The sequence below is a fragment of the Telopea speciosissima genome, chromosome 3, assembly GCF_018873765.1.
Source record: "Telopea speciosissima isolate NSW1024214 ecotype Mountain lineage chromosome 3, Tspe_v1, whole genome shotgun sequence".
Lineage (NCBI taxonomy): Eukaryota > Viridiplantae > Streptophyta > Magnoliopsida > Proteales > Proteaceae > Telopea > Telopea speciosissima.
Window position 1 is genome coordinate 62,783,462 of NC_057918.1, and position 15,814 is coordinate 62,799,275.

The 15,814-nt window shown below is 41.1% G+C and overlaps 1 protein-coding gene and 1 long non-coding RNA gene across 2 annotated transcripts; one reads left to right on the forward strand and one right to left on the reverse strand.

Annotated features, from left to right (window-relative positions):
- The first annotated feature begins 559 nt into the window (after positions 1 to 559).
- LOC122655392 (pentatricopeptide repeat-containing protein At5g08305-like) lies at positions 560 to 1,046 on the forward strand. Its single transcript, XM_043849589.1, has 2 exons — positions 560 to 775; positions 831 to 1,046. Exons 1-2 carry the CDS (start codon positions 560 to 562, stop codon positions 1,044 to 1,046), a joined length of 432 nt encoding a protein of 143 aa, XP_043705524.1.
- Positions 1,047 to 7,146: 6,100 nt separating this feature from the next.
- Positions 7,147 to 7,488, reverse strand: LOC122656430. Its single transcript, XR_006332101.1, has 2 exons — positions 7,365 to 7,488; positions 7,147 to 7,319 (listed from the first exon to the last, which is right to left on the reverse strand). It is a non-coding gene; the product is annotated as an uncharacterized LOC122656430 (long non-coding RNA).
- Positions 7,489 to 15,814: the final 8,326 nt, after the last annotated feature.

Here is a 15,814-nt window from a genome sequence, read left to right on the forward strand (position 1 = left end):
ATGGATCACCCATGTTATGGTGCGATAATATAGGCGCCACTTATCTCTCCACCAATCCGGTGTTTCATGCTCGCACAAAACACGTTGAGGTTGACTTCCACTTTGTTCGTGATCATGTGGCCAAGAAATAGCTTCAAGTTCAATTCATCTCCACTCATGATCAATTGGCCGACATGTTTACCAAGGTTCTCTCCACCGCTCGTTTTGAATTCTTGCGAGACAAGTTGAAGATTCGATTGCTCGATTCTCCACCTTGAGGGGGTGTATTGAGGATATGATTCCCTCTCTCCATGTACAACCCTTCTTCTATTTTAGGTAATAATCTATTTCACATGTGTAAAATATGATCACATGTGTTACTGATTTATCTTAGAATAGAAGTCTCTCCACAATCTTGGTTAAGATGTCAATTTATTATTCTATGTAATCTTTGTAATCTTTGTAATCTTTGTTTCCTTGTTTACTTCCATCTCTTGTAATCTGTATTTAATACTCCTTTATTGAGGAATCACAACTAAGGAATAATATTGCATTTACAACGAGAAATCTATTTGATGAGATGCCGGATAGGAACTCCTCCTCATGGAATTTCATGATTTCTCGCTATTACAAGTTGGGTGATATCCTTTCTGCCCGTTTGATCTTTGATTACAATTTTATGGAATGGGCGATGATTGATGGGTATTGTAAGATGGACGACCTGAAAAAAGATTGGGACTTGTTTGATCGGATGGGGTCTGCAATGAACTCTCACTTGGAATACTATGATCTCAGGGTCTGTTCAACATGGTGAATTTGGTAGAGCAAGTTCCACATTTTAGCAAATGCAGGAGCAAAATGTGAAACCTACTGAGGTAACCATGGTCAGCTTATTACCTGCTTGTGCTCATCTAGGTGCCTTAGATATTGGTAAATGGATTCATGCCTATATTAGACAACAAAACTTAAGAACTGATGTTGTTTTCGGCAATGCTCTTATAGAAATGTATGACAAATGTGGGAGTATAGAGGCTGCTTTTGATGTCTTCCATGGGCTACCCACCTAACCCTGAAGAATATCTTTTGCTGGAACTCAATCATTGTAGGACTAGGTATGCATGGCTATGGTTATGAAGCTATAAATGCTTTTGTTGTATTAGAGTGAATAATATTCCCTTAGTATATTCATGAATCCCATAGGGATATATATATAAGGAACACAATGAGATTCTAGATCTCTTAAACAAGGAAACCCAATATTGGGTGATACAAAGAGATACAAAGCTATAACCACCATAGCCGATCAATATTTGGTTGCCATAGATAGAGCAGTCCATATCACATGTAAATCACATGTGATAATTGACCAACCAATCAATATTTGGTTGCCATAGATAGAGCAGGCCATATCACATGTGATAATAGACTGAGAAAGGAAGGTGGATCATCTCTAGTGATCCTTCTCTTAATACACCCCCTCAAAGTGGAGAATTGGGCAACCGAATCTTCAGCTTGTCACGTAGACTCTCAAAAATGGGAGTTGGCCAGCGGTTTTGTCAGTGTGTCAGCGAGCTGATCTTGAGAAGAGATAAACTGGACTTGTAACTGCTTTTTGGTGACCCGATCATGAACAAAATGGAAGTCGATTCAACATGCTTTGTCCTGGCATGAAATACTACGTTGGCGGACAAATATGTGGCACCCAAGTTGTCACACCAGAGAATAGGTGTGCCAGATAACGGATGACCAAGTTCAGTAAGTAGCGATTCCAGCCAAATCAACTCAGCCGAGGCTGCTAGAGCCTTGTATTCGGCCTCTGTGGAAGAACGAGCTACAGTGCGTTGCTTGTGAGAGACCCAAGAAATAAGATTTGGCCCAAGAAAGATTGTGAAACCATTGGTAGATTCTCGATCAGACCCATCACTGGCCCAGTCAGCATCAGTAAATGCCTGCAAAGAGCGGGATGGAGAACGTTCAATAAGCAAGCCAGCAAAGTTTGTGCTTTTCAAATATCGAAGAATACACTTGGCCAATTGCCAATGCTCCTCAGTTGGAGAATGCATGAACTGATATACACGATTAACCGTAAAAGAGACAATCGAACGAGTAAGTGTTACATATTGTAGGGTACCCACGACTGACCGATACTGGGTTGGATCTGACATTAGTGCACCCCTTGAATCAGAGAATTTGGTAGTAGTAGCCATGGGAGTTTTCACCGGTTTGCAGTCAACCATTCCAGTACGCTTTAACAGATCCGAAATGTAGCAGGACTATGATAGCAGAATGCCCTTTGAATGACGAGTTACCTCAACACCCAAGAAAAAGTGCAGATCGCCAAGGTCTTTGATGGAGAATTCACTGGACAGTTGGTGCAACAGAGAAGAGATCTTGGATGAGTCATTTTCAGTCACAATAATGTCATCCACATAAATAAGAATGTAATAGACATGGCCACCAAAATAGTGAATAAACAAAGATGTGTCCGTTTTGGATCTATGAAAACCCAATCCAATCAAAAACTCAGACAAGCGATGAAACCAAGCACGGGGTGCCTGTTTGAGGCCATATAGCGAGCGATGCAGCCTGCAAACATGATTTGGAAATGAAGGATCAGTAAAACCTTATGGTTGGGACATATACACCTCCTCGTCCAACACACCATGAAGGAATGCATTCTGAACATCTAATTGGCGGATGGGCCAGGCTTGTGAAATCGGGATGGAGAGAACACATCAAATTGTAGTGGGCTTCACCACCGGACTGAAACTCTCACCATAATCTAACCCAAGTTGTTGGTGAAACCCTTTTGCCACAAGTCGCACTTTGTAGCGCTTAAGAGACCCATCAGCTTTCCGTTTAATCTGGTAAACCCATTTGTTTCCAATGAGATTCATAGTGCTTGTGCAAGGAACAAGAGACCATGTACCGTTTTGAATCAAAGCATTGAACTCATCTACCATTGGTGTACGCCACTCTGTAATTTTATTAGCCTGCGAAAAAGAAGTAGGTTCAGTAGCAGCTGTAGTGGTAGTATGTGCATGTGGGAACCGGGCATGGGAATGAAGCCGCATTTGGTGCAAGGACTGTGCAGGTTGTGGCGGTGGGGAGGGTTCCATGGGTGATGGTTCAGTGTAGAGGACAAGGACCGGTCTAGTGCACAAAGGTGGTGATTGGGATAAAGGTGGGGAAGGCACTAGGACCGGTGAGGTGGGGCTGATGGTGTTGCGGGTAGACAAGGCCGGGCTAATGGGTGTCTGGAAGGGAGAAGGAGGTATGGGAGATACTGGGGAGTTCGGTATAGGAAGTGGTAAGGGATCACGAGGCCGCATCATTGGTACACTAGGAGAGAAAAATGGAGCCGATGCCCACGATTGTGATGGTGTGGGCAGTGGGGTAGGTGGAGTGGGTGTTGTAAAGTTGGAGAAAGGGAAGGTTGTCTCATCAAACCGAACATGACGGGCAATGATAAATTTATCCGATGTTAAATCAAGACAGCGGTAACCCATATGTGACGAACTGTAACCAAGGAAAACACACGCCGAGGAACGATAGTCCATTTTGTGACGATTAAACGGATGGAGATAAGGATAACATAGGCAGCCAAAGACTTTAAAAGAATGATAGTCAGGGAGTTTGTGAAAAACCAACTGAAATGGTGAAATCTCTAAAGAAACCAAAGAGGGCATCCTATGTATTAAATACACTACAGTCTCAAAAGCAAAATGCCAATATTTTTATGGCACAGACCCATGAGCAAGAAGGGATAGACCAGTCTCAACAATGTGTCGATGACGTCTTTCAACGGCACCTTGATGCTCATGGGTGTGTGGCACAGAGATGTGGTGTGAAATTCCAAGATTAGAGAAGTAAGTGGGGAGAGGGGAGGGGGGAGAGAGCGGTACTCACCACCCCAATCAAATTGCAAAGCCTTATTTTTTCTACCAAACAAATGTTCCACAAGGGCTTGAAATTGAGGAAAGATAACAAAAACATCAGACTTGCTTACCAAGGGATAAAACCAAATATACTTGGTGTTATCATCCACAAAAATCACATAATACTAGTGTGCAAAAATAGAAGTTGTGGGCGAAGGGCCCCAAACATCACTATAGATTAAATCTAAAGGAAATAAGCTTCTACTAGGAGTTGCAGGAAGAGAAAGGTGATAGGCTTTGCCCAGTTGGCAAGCCTTACAAAGTTTACTTAAAGAAGAGTTCTGAAAAGGTAAATCATTTATTTTAAGCATAGTTTTGAGAAGATGCTCATGTGGATGCCCAAGACGATGATGCCAAATATCAATGGTACTACAGACAGCAGTGGGTGGAGTCTTGGGATTTAATTCATATAGGCCACCTCTACTCGGACTGGAAAGCAGCGTTTCCTTGGTTACCTGATCCATCACAAGAAAATGGGATGGGTGGAATTCAAAGAAAACATTATTATGCTTCAAAATTTGTTGAACAGAAAGAAGAGACTTAGAGATAGAAGGAACATGTAAAATATTGTGCAAATAAAAAGAACGAGAAGTGAAAGAAGGAATAGAGGATGAACCAATGGGTGCAATCTGTAAACCCTTACCATTACCTACGTGCAGTTGATCCGGACCATGGTATTCATCATATTGAGAAAAGGATTGAATGTCAAGGGTGACATGGTCCGAGGCACCAGTGTTAGGGTACCATGGGAGATCAGTAGATGGGTGTGGGGTTGGTAAAAGAGGAGGGTTCGGGTTGGGATAAGTGGGAGGGTTTGCCATAGGAGTGGGGTAGGTTGGATAGGTATAATGGGATGCAAGGCTGGACTGAGGATGGAACGGGTAAGGGGAATTGGTGGGATAAGTAGGCTGTGAACGATAGAAACACCGATTTGTAGAATGATTCGTCCGTTTACAGATGGAGCACCAAAATCGACCATAACCTGTAGGGGGGCACCACAACCACGGCCACCACCACGGCCTCAATGGCCCCAACGTCCACCATGGCCTCCATGGGTAGGGGAAGAAGAACCGAGGGTGCCAGATGGATTGGCGCGTTGAACACTGTTGGCCGTGATTTGAGTGGCAGGGGCAACAGCATCGGTGATAGAGAGTATCGTCAGGGATATGCCATGAAGGAATTCATTACTTAAGAGCATCGCATGGAGATCATCGTAGCCTAGCGGGTCTGTTCGAGTGAGAAGGGAGGACACCATAGATTTAAATTCTGTTTTAAGACCCCGATAGATGTGAAGGTTGAAGGCACCAGGGCGTATTGGATGACCGGCAATAGAGAGTTCTTCGGCAATGGATTTAGCACACTGTAGAAAGAGAGAGACGGGTTCGTCTGGCTTCTGTGCAAGGTCAGTCAAGGCCATATTCAAAGACATCGAACGGTTCTCAGATGGAGAAGAAAATGCCATAGATAGGGTTTGCCAGATGTCACGGCTTGTACGCTTTCCAACAATGAGAGGAAACACCTCTTCTGAAAGAGATGAAACCAGCATGCTGCGAATCAGTGAGTCTTGGCGATGCCAAGCAGCAGCTTCAAGAGGATCCTCAGGACACGGGGTGGTGACATCAACATGGCCAAACAAACTTTGGCCATCAAGAAATGGTTCGACCTGTGTTTGCCAAAAAATAAAATTCTTAGAGGTGAGCTTTTAAGGAGATATAATGGTGTGCATGATTCAAGGAGGGAGAAGAGGGAGACGATGGAGATGCTGTAAGAACAGAAGTGGCTGTGGCGGTGGGTGTGCTAAGGGGAGCACCATGAGGGGCGGTGCTATTCTCATGCTCCATGAACGAAGAAGAGAAGAATAAAGGAACGAAAAAAAAAAAGAAGGTTAAGATGAGCTCGGTGGAGCTTGTCCGGCTCTTGATACCATATTAGAGTGAATAATATTCCCTTAGTTTATTCATGAATCTCATAGGGATATATATACAAGGTACACCATGAGATTGTAGATCTCTTAAACAAGAAACCCAATATTGGGTGATACAAAGAGATACAAAGCTATAACCACCACAGTTGATCAATATTTGGTTGCCATAGATAGAGCAGTCCATATCACATGTAAATCACATGTGATAATAAACCGAGCAAGGAAGGTGGATCATCTCCAGTGATCCTTCTCTCAATATGTTGAGATGGAAAAGGAAGGTATAAAACCAGAAGGTGTTATCTTTGTTGGGATTTTGTCTGGGTGTAGCCATTCTGGCTTGGTTTCTGAAGGTAGACTACATTTCTTTCAAATGTGTGGTTTGCAAAGTCAATCCTGGTATTGAACACTATGGCTGCATGATAGACCTCCTTGGCGGGGCTGGTTTCCTTGAAGAGGCCTTGAAACTTGTAAGGACCATGCCGACAATGCCAAACTCAGTAATGTGGGGTAGTCTGGTCCTTGCATGCCAGATTCATAAAGATACGAAAATTAGTGAGCAAGTGATACTACATCTATTGGAGTTGGACCCTCATGATGGGGGGTAATTATGTTTTCCTTTCCAACATGTATGCATCAATGAATTATTGGGAAGATGTGGAGTCATGTAGGAGGTCACAATGTCTGAGAGAAGAATTCATAAAACTCCAGGTTGCAGCTCAATTGAGGTGGATAGTGTTTTACATGAATTCGTGGCTGGTGACACTTCACATCCACAATTTACAAAGATCAACGCATTTCTAGATGAGATTGCTTGGGAATTAAGAGGCCGGGTTTGGGCACAAACTTGATACAGCCTCTGTCCTGCATGATATAGAAGAAGAGGAAAAAGAAAGCACAGTTAAATATCATAGCGAGAGGATTGCTATTGTTTTTGGGCTCATGAGCATACCATTAGGAAAATCCATTCGAGTGGTGAAGAACCTCCGAACATGCGATGATTGCCATGCCACCTTGAAGCTTATATCTAAACTATTCATGAGAGAGATAATTGTGAGGGATAAAAATTGGTTTCACTATTTTAGGGATGTATCATGTTCTTGTAAGGACTACTGGTGATTGGTCAAAGATTCAATGAATTCTGCCCAAGTTAAACGAGCTATAGGGTGCTGCTGCATCCAGTACCTAATCATTCATCTTGTGATTGTGCCTACAGAATTTAATGCTTTGCTTTTCTTTTAAGACCATTTCCTTCAGTAATGGGAAAGGTATCTCTCTTTTGGAAGGGTCTTTTACTTTGGTTTTTGACCACAGGAGCATCTTGCATCTGGGGCTGTTCAGCTTGTTGTGGATCTATGGTGGAATTGTGTATGCACAGTGTCCTGGTTGAAAATAAGATGCATTTGGAAATTGATTGTTACATTATTTTTAGGGTTCAGATGAAGGAGACATGAAAGGACCATAACCAGCTGTTTTATCTACTTACCCAAAAAAAAAAAAAAAATCAGCTGATTTGTCTGATACACTGGTAATGTCATCAAAAGGACACTATGACAAGTCAGAGGCTCTTGACTTTGCTAAGGAAGCATTTGATTCGCTGGAAATGTTTTCTGGTATTTGTTAAACATCAATCTAAAATTGTATGAGGATTAGAAAAGAGAGAAAATGTTTTACTGAAAAGTAATATAAAAAGTTGGAAAACTACATCCATTTCGGAAATTGAGATGTTGTTCTCCCAAAATACTGATGCTATCTTGGTCTTTAGTACTCTAGGCACTTATGGAGGACTCAACCCCCATCATGTCTTGATTCTTTCTCTCATTTAGTCATGTTCAAAGTTTCTTATTGATCATGTAGAACAAAAAAAAGGCCAAATGCTGGAAAAATCTAAGATAAAAGTTATAACAAGCTGATTCTTACAATGTTGGGCAGTCCGCATTGCACCAGTGGGTTCTTGCCATGTCAACAATCACAACCTAAACTGTAGGGTCACGATGGACCGTTCAATACCATACACACACACACACCCATACAACCCATTTCCGTTTCACGAATCCAGTTGATCCAAAATCCTTAAAATGGATTAAATATCATTGGGTCTAAATCATTCAAAAAGTATTACAAGGCCAAATGGCCTGAAATTGTTTATCAATTCATGAGGTTACAACAAAAAAATAGGGCTACTCCTCCCTAGAGCCATTACCCTCCTCATCTTCTCTCTCTTCCTCGTCCTCCTCATCTTCCTCATTTCTACTCTCTTCACGCTCATCCTCGTCATCACCATCAACCCGGGCAATGTCTTCAGTTGAAATGACTGGAGATTGAGGCTCTGATGCATCCACAGTTGGAGCTGCTTGAAAAGCAGCTACAACCTCATTTCTCTGCCTTTGTAGCCGGGTTGTAGCAGCTTCATACCCTTGAACGTCGTCCTCCGACATTGCATAACAACATTAGCATCATGATTGTACTTTTTGCATACTAACCATACATGAAATGTCATGAAGGCTCAACCTACCAACTGACTCACTCGCACACTGAGAGATGTAGCAACCTCCTTGAGGCTTGCCACCATCCCCAACAAGTCATCATACCTATATCTAGGGACCAACACAGTCACACAAACAAGTCAGAAACAAAACAGGAATCATAGTAACTTGCATGACAAGTTCAATACTTACAAAGTGGTAGCAACAAGGATAGCCAACTACCGCCGAGGAAGGTCAATGGATGGCAACCTCCCTGCCAAAACTAATTTACATCCATCCAGGCGTGAGAAAGAAGGCATCTAGTATTTTGTATGAGCACGAAGGCATAGCAGAAGAACCTGCTGGAGCGATACCACTAGCTTGGTGAGGGGTAGCCACCGAGGGAGACCCAAACGAGGTCTCATCACCCCTAGTGGAAGCAGCAATAGCACCAGTAGCCTGAGAAGCTCTGTGATAGCAGGGACCTACCAACAAACACTATTAAGTCAGTAAACCATAGGAATAATCGAATCAAGAAAGTTCAGATCAAAGACACATCAGCTCCTTTGTCTTGTACTCATGGTAACAGCCCCATGAGTTAATCTCCTTGAAAGGTAGTGCATCCACGTCCTTCAAGAAATGGCTCATCTCGCTCTTGGAGAGCCTCTCCAGCTCAAGCATGAAGTGAGGAGGGCGCCTAGGCACACAAGGCCTGTCAACGCCAAGCCACTGTTGGTATGCCCTATCACCGAGGTACTAGGTGTACCCTGAAGGATCAACAAAGACCATGCGTTGAGGCACAAGTATTCTAGCTGCCTCTAATTGGGCTTTTACACTCAGTTCCACAGTGGCAAAAGGTTGCCACTTCACCTGTCAAGGACCAAACAAATTAGGTTAGTACCAAGAAGAAATTATAAAAGGCTACGCAAGTAAGAGATTTTTACCTCCTGAGGAGAGCCAGTTCAGCATCTCCCTCACTACACACATACCATCGTCTCTTTGGGACGGGTGTTATTCGTCGACGCATTCCCACCCTAGAGAAGAAGGTCTCGTCTTGAGATCTTAACCTAGGAGCACGTACTCCCAAGTGGTCATAGCACCAACACTGCAACTAAGAGAAAGACAACTTCTGTGCATTCAAAACAATACAAGGAATGCAAAACAAAGGCAAGAGGAAAGTGATTACCTATGTAAAGAACCAAGTTCTGCCATCACATCTCCAAAGAGTCTAGCATCCTCAGCATATGGGCATATCCTGCCCCTGCCCAGTCGAAGGACTTCACCTTCACCAGGTCTCTCAGGTACCACACCAAGGAGATATGGAGTCTCATACCACTGTTGTTGAACAACGTGTTCCCTAGCAGGTACAAAATAAAGCACTAGGCTTGTTGGTTGATCTCCTCTCGCCTTAAGAGTCGGTGACAATCTTTCCTTCCCAGGCGCGATGAAACCATTGTACCTTCACATCGACTCTAGTGGGCACGATTGAATCTGTGACATCTGCTCTGTCTCAGAAAACTGCCAACCTCCAGGACAACCCACCAAAGTAATACCGCCAAGTGACAAGCCGATATACATGAAGTAGCGGAGTGGGGTGATGGCCATCTTCTTCATTGGTAGATGGAATGTATGAGTGGTAGGCCATCACCTCTCTGCCAAGGCTTGTGCTGAGAAAGTATCGAAGGACCTGGTTTATAAGAGAGACAAGTTCTCGAACTCGACAATGGCAATCCGCCCCCTCAAGACACTACAAATCGTCTTGTACTAGCTTAGGGTAGTCTTGCATGACCCATATTTGTGGTAGGTCATAGGTGCCTGTATAACAAGGCATACAAGCAACATACATGAATCAATACAGTCCACAATCCATTTATAACAAATTGAGCATCATAAAAAATCCAAAGGGCAAATGGATTAAACATGATCACAACTAAGAAATATATTAGAGATAACATTCAATGCACAAGAAGCATTTAGGATTTAAATGGTCCGCATAATGCAATACACCCAAAAATAAAAGACAAATAGTGTCAAACATGATAATCCCCAGTGAATTAAACAAGCAATACATGAAAATCATTCCTAGAGGAATTTCAAAATGAGCACTCATGGTTTCAATTTGGACTCCCCAAAAACAAGAGACAATTCAATTATCCCCAATGGAGTGCATAAGCCATAGCAAGAAATTGGCCACATTATAGGGTGATGAGCACATTTATGTGTGAAATCTTAGGGCATAAAGCATACATTTTACCACATTGGACAGAGTTACTTTGGTGCTTTCTTGTGCTTTTCAGGTTTTAGGTGAATTCTTGTGAAAATGGAGCAAAAGATGCTAAGAATAGCTAGAAGCGCCCAGGAGTCGAGAAAATCAAGTTTGGGTTGAGCACTGAAAGAATCACACCAATCAGTCAAATTTGAACGTGAGTACAGTGGCCTCTTAGCATAATTTTGAGGTGTTAATAGTATGAATGCGTAGCCCGTCGAGTCACCTTCACAACGGTTCAAACGGTACTTAATTCCGAGTTGAAACGAAGAAGTTACGGCCGTTTCCGTGGACAGGGGTTTATTTGTAATTATTGACAGTCGGCCGGGGATAAAGTAAAACGGAAGTTCGGATTCCAGGGGCCTTAGCGAATTATCAAAAGTTATCTTTCTGTCAGCCGAAAGATTCCATTTGGAAGGCTCCGGAGCAGTCCAACTTCAACTTGAGATATCTTGTGCTCCCGAACTCCAAATTGGATGAAATTTAGGTCTATTTTGGGTGATTTTTCGTAAGGAATACAACAGTGAGGCCCATATAAGCATCCCATGCTCCATGTTTTTTGAAGGACAGATTTGACATTTCATTAATTGTGAGTGGAATCCTAGTCTTCACCCTTGCTCTCTCTTTCCTCCAACTTTTCAAGGGCACTTTTGGAATTCTACTTGGGATAGATTTCTTTTGAAAGATATTCTCTCATCTATGGAAGTTTGAAAAGTTAAAGATGCCTTGATCTCATTGCTTGGAGAAGACACCTACAAAGAAAAGGAAGCACAAGTTAGAATTACAAAGTTATTTTTTAATAAATAGAAGGTTTATGTATCTAGGATTCTTTTCTCTCCCTCTTTCTATTTTTTTCTTTTTTTTCTTAGGATTCAAGGCAATATAAAGGAGGAAGGAGAAGAGAATATTCTCTTTTCTTAGGAAATATTTTTCCTACCACTTCCCTCTTCTCTCTTCTCCCTTCCCCCTATAAATACCCCTTGCCCTTTGGGTTGTAATAAGTTAGTTTTAGTTCAGTTTTTAAGTTAGTTTTAGTTTAGTTTTAATTCAACTTTTAGTTCAATTTATTAGTGAAATTTCCTTTTTTCTTCTTCTAGTTTTTGGCTTTCTAAGTTTTAGTTTGATTTCATGCTTTCAATTCCATAGTTGTAATGCTTTTGATTCATGCTTTAATTTTATGTCTTCAATATGGTTGTAATAATTCTAGTTTAGTTTCAAGCTTTCTAGTCTAAGTTCCTAAGTTGATAACAAGACTTGGAGATTTAGAAGAGGAAGTCATGCAAGGTTTGTTCAAGTATCCAGGTTTTTACTCTCTAAACTTTTAAACTCATTCTCCCTCTCTTCTTCCATCTCATTCTTCTTCTTCTTCTCCTCTCTATTTCTTTTTTTTTTTTTTATGTGGTTATGGTTAGATGGATATGTGTTAGGACACCAATTTAATTCGTTAGATGCTTGTGAGTTAGGATGTGTTAAATTGTTAGTTTAATTTAACACTTTAATTTGGTTCACTTTGCATTACTTTAAAGTGAGTAAAATAGGGTGGCGTATATCTCCTCGTGTTCGACCCGTAGCTACGATTGACCCGTACGCTTGCGGTATTATTTTAACTTAAACAAGTTTTTGGGGCCGTTGCCGGGGAGATTGTTGTCCACTTTATTTTTCTTATTTTTTAGTAGTTGAAAGTGCTTTAATTTCTCCTCTTTCCCCTCTTCTATTTCAAAAAAAAAAAAAGAGTTTTTGAAAACCTCATCTTGTTTCTTTTTTGTTTCAAGAGTGTGCACTCAATCTGAAGTTTTTTATATGCTCAAACCCAACCTCTTTTGGTGTCCCTTATAGGATTAAGTTACCTATGACGCTACATCTTGACTTGGTTGGGTGGATTGGCATGTGACTTATCTTTGGAGGTGACCACTTTTGATAACAAGAAAGCAACATAGTAAGCGCTTGTGTTGTTAGTGATTTTTTCTAGTCCTTTTATTTTTCTTTAAATCCAACAAAAAAAAAAAAAAAAAAAGAAAAAGAAAAAATGGAGACCTCAATTTGGGATAGGTGGTTAGTTTAGAATAATGGGAGATACACTTCCACATATGACTTTGGGGGAAAGACGGAACTATGCTAAGGCAACCATGACTTTGGGGGAAATATTTAAACAGGCTAGGGAAGCCAAAAGTAGTGAGATAGAGAACAATTTTGCACCACCCCAGTACAATTTTGCTCCCCAACCCAACTATGGGTTTTCAGAAAATTTTGATTGGTCAAATCCCCAGGCTATCCATGTTATGGAAGGATGCCCTAATCTTTATGGGGGTAGCTTTGGTGATGAGAATATGAGTCCTCTATTTCAGTACAATTCTATTGGCACTTACAATCAGGGGTGGAGTGATCATCCCGATTTCTCATGGGATCAATGGAATAACTAAGCTGGACCACCCAATTTCCAATGTCATGGTTAGTTTGGTCCTCCAATGCATTCAACAAGAATGAATGAGCTAGAAAGGACTATGGATAGAATGGAGAAGCAACTCTCTCAACTGATCACTATGTTACAGGAAGAGGAAATGGGTACATTACCTAGTCAGCCTGAACCTAGTCTATGTTACCAGATTCCTGATCAGAATGAACCACCCCACCCCCAGTTTAATGATGTTGAAAGTCCACCACCCCAGTTTGAGGTTAATGAGAGTCACTCCCAACAAGATGATTTTCAAGGTGATTTATTTGTTGAGATTGTGTCTCCTGAATATGTTAGTGAAGCAATGTTTGATGAGCCAGCTGAGGAAGTACAACTTTTGCCTGAAACTTCTGATTTTAGTGAGCCTAGTGTTTTTACTGATTTAGAATTAGATTTTCATGATAGCATAGAAACCCTGGAAATTCGATCTCCCCCTCTCTCTTTGGACAACCCAGATGATTGTCATTTTGAGGATTCAATTGTCCCACATATTGATTTGTCCAAACCTCCTAGGTTTAATGATTTTATTGAGGAGGACAATGTTAGTCCTAATGCTCTTCAAGCATTTTATCACGATCTTTATTTGAAAAACCAAGTTATGCAAATGGCGGATAGTTGTATTGCTGGGATTGATTTGACTGAACCACCCATTTTTTATGATTATTCTGATGAGGTTACTGACATTCATGATCTTTTTGATGCTTACTACGATCCATTTTTGGCTAGTTTTTCTAAACATGACATGTGTTCTACATTGCAAATGGGAGAGAAGGGGAGGATTTATGGCATGAGTTTTAATGCCTTCATTTTCCACTGTCCCATGATGACATATTTTTCTATTGGATATTTCTCAGTTGTGCTTAACTTCTATATTATTTCTCGCTTTACTATAATTCATGGTCGAGTGTTTTCTGGTTCTGAAGCCCTTTCTACATTTGTCGGCCATGGATTGAGATTTCTTTTGATGCCCCAAGTACTTGTTGTAAAGCTCATGACTCTTCATGATCCTCTTTTTGATTATATCTGGTAAGCCCCCTCATCTGCTCCCTTGTCCTTATTCTTTCTTTTATGCATGCATTGAGAACATTGCATGAATTAAGTGTGGGGGGGTGTGTGAGCTTGCTTATTTGGTAAATTTTGATTGTGACGGTAGTTTGGTGTTGTGCATACGTTTCTTTGATTGCGAAGCGATAGAGAGAGGGAATTAGGTGTCCTAGCATACGAAATAATAAAAAATCCCTTTTCAAGGACGGTAGTTGGTTTGCATCCGATGAGAGGGACTGAATTGGAAAATATGAGCGCTATTTCATTTGATGGCTAGATTTTTCTATGTGTTTTATGGACCCCTTGATCTTTTGGCTAGTAGTTGAGACCAATTTGCTTATGGCAAGGCAAGACATGAAAGTGAAAGTGAATGAAAGAAAAAAAAAAAAAGAAGAAAAAAAAAAGAAACAAGAAAATGAAGTGGAATTCCTTGGGACTAGACAGGGCACTGTGCCTCATGAAGCAGGGTGACTTGATCGAAATTCCTTGGAAGGAAACTCAAAAAAACTCTTGCATCAATATCTCAATGTCTTATGGATATATGCAAAAAGTGAAGCTACCAAGTATTTGGGCATCTGGTGTATGCTCCACCATGTCATTCAGAGAATAGTAGTGGAGTAGAAATAGAGTTTGTGGTTGAGAAAGAAAAAAAAACTTTTGCCTTAATGCCTGAAAAGAAAGTATGGTAAAAAATACTCAAAGCCTAAGTCTTTGGTTCCATCGATGCTATAGGGGGGGTTTACTTGAAGGTGAGTAGTGTTCAAAAAATATGAGGAGATCGCTTAATCTTGAGGCATGCTTGTTACTTGAATTGATGTGAGGTGATAAAATTCAAGTGTGGAGGAACCTTTGGCTCCTTGATCTTTAGTTGAGCACTTTTTGGGATTATGTGCACTGTCCTACTTATGCCATGATTAAAATTTGTAGCATTCATTTACAATTGAATTTTGGGTGTATATTCACTACAAATACTCACGAGACACAACTCGTCCACTAGAGGTAACCTAGGGGTTTAAAGGCTTGTTGCACATGCTAAGTGCATCCGTGATTCCTACGAAAGTGAGTTAGGATTTTTTGCTTTCTAGGTTAGTTTTTCTTTTTGTTTACTTGAAGACAAGTAACGTTCAAGTTTGGGGGAATCTCATGAACACATTTATGTTGAAATCTTAGGGCATAAAACATACATTTTACCACATTGGACAGAGTTACTTTGGTGCTTTCTTGTGCTTTTCAGGTTTTAGGTGAATTCTTGTGAAAATGGAGCCAAAGATGCTAGGAATAGCTGAAAGCGCCCAGGAGTCGAGAAAATCAAATTTGGATTGAGCACTGAAAGAATCACGTCAATCAGTCAAATTTAAACATGAGTACAGTGGCCCCTTAGCATAATTTTGAGGTGTTAATAATATGGATGCGTAGCCCGTCGAGTCAGCTTCGCAACGGTTCAAACGCCACTTGATTCCGACTTGAAATGAAGAAGTTACGGCCGTTTCCGTGGACAAGGGTTTATTTATAATTATTGACAGTTGGCCGGGGACAAAGTAAAGCGAAAATTCGGATTTTAGGAGCCTTAGAACAATTATCAGAAGTTATCTTTCTGTCAGCCGAAAGATTCCATTTGGAAGGCTCTGGAGCAGTCCAACTTCAACTTGAGATATCTTGGGCTCCCGAACTCCAAATTGGATGAAATTTGGGTCTATTTTGGGTGATTTTTCGTAAGGAATACAAAAGTGAGGCCCATATAAGCATCCC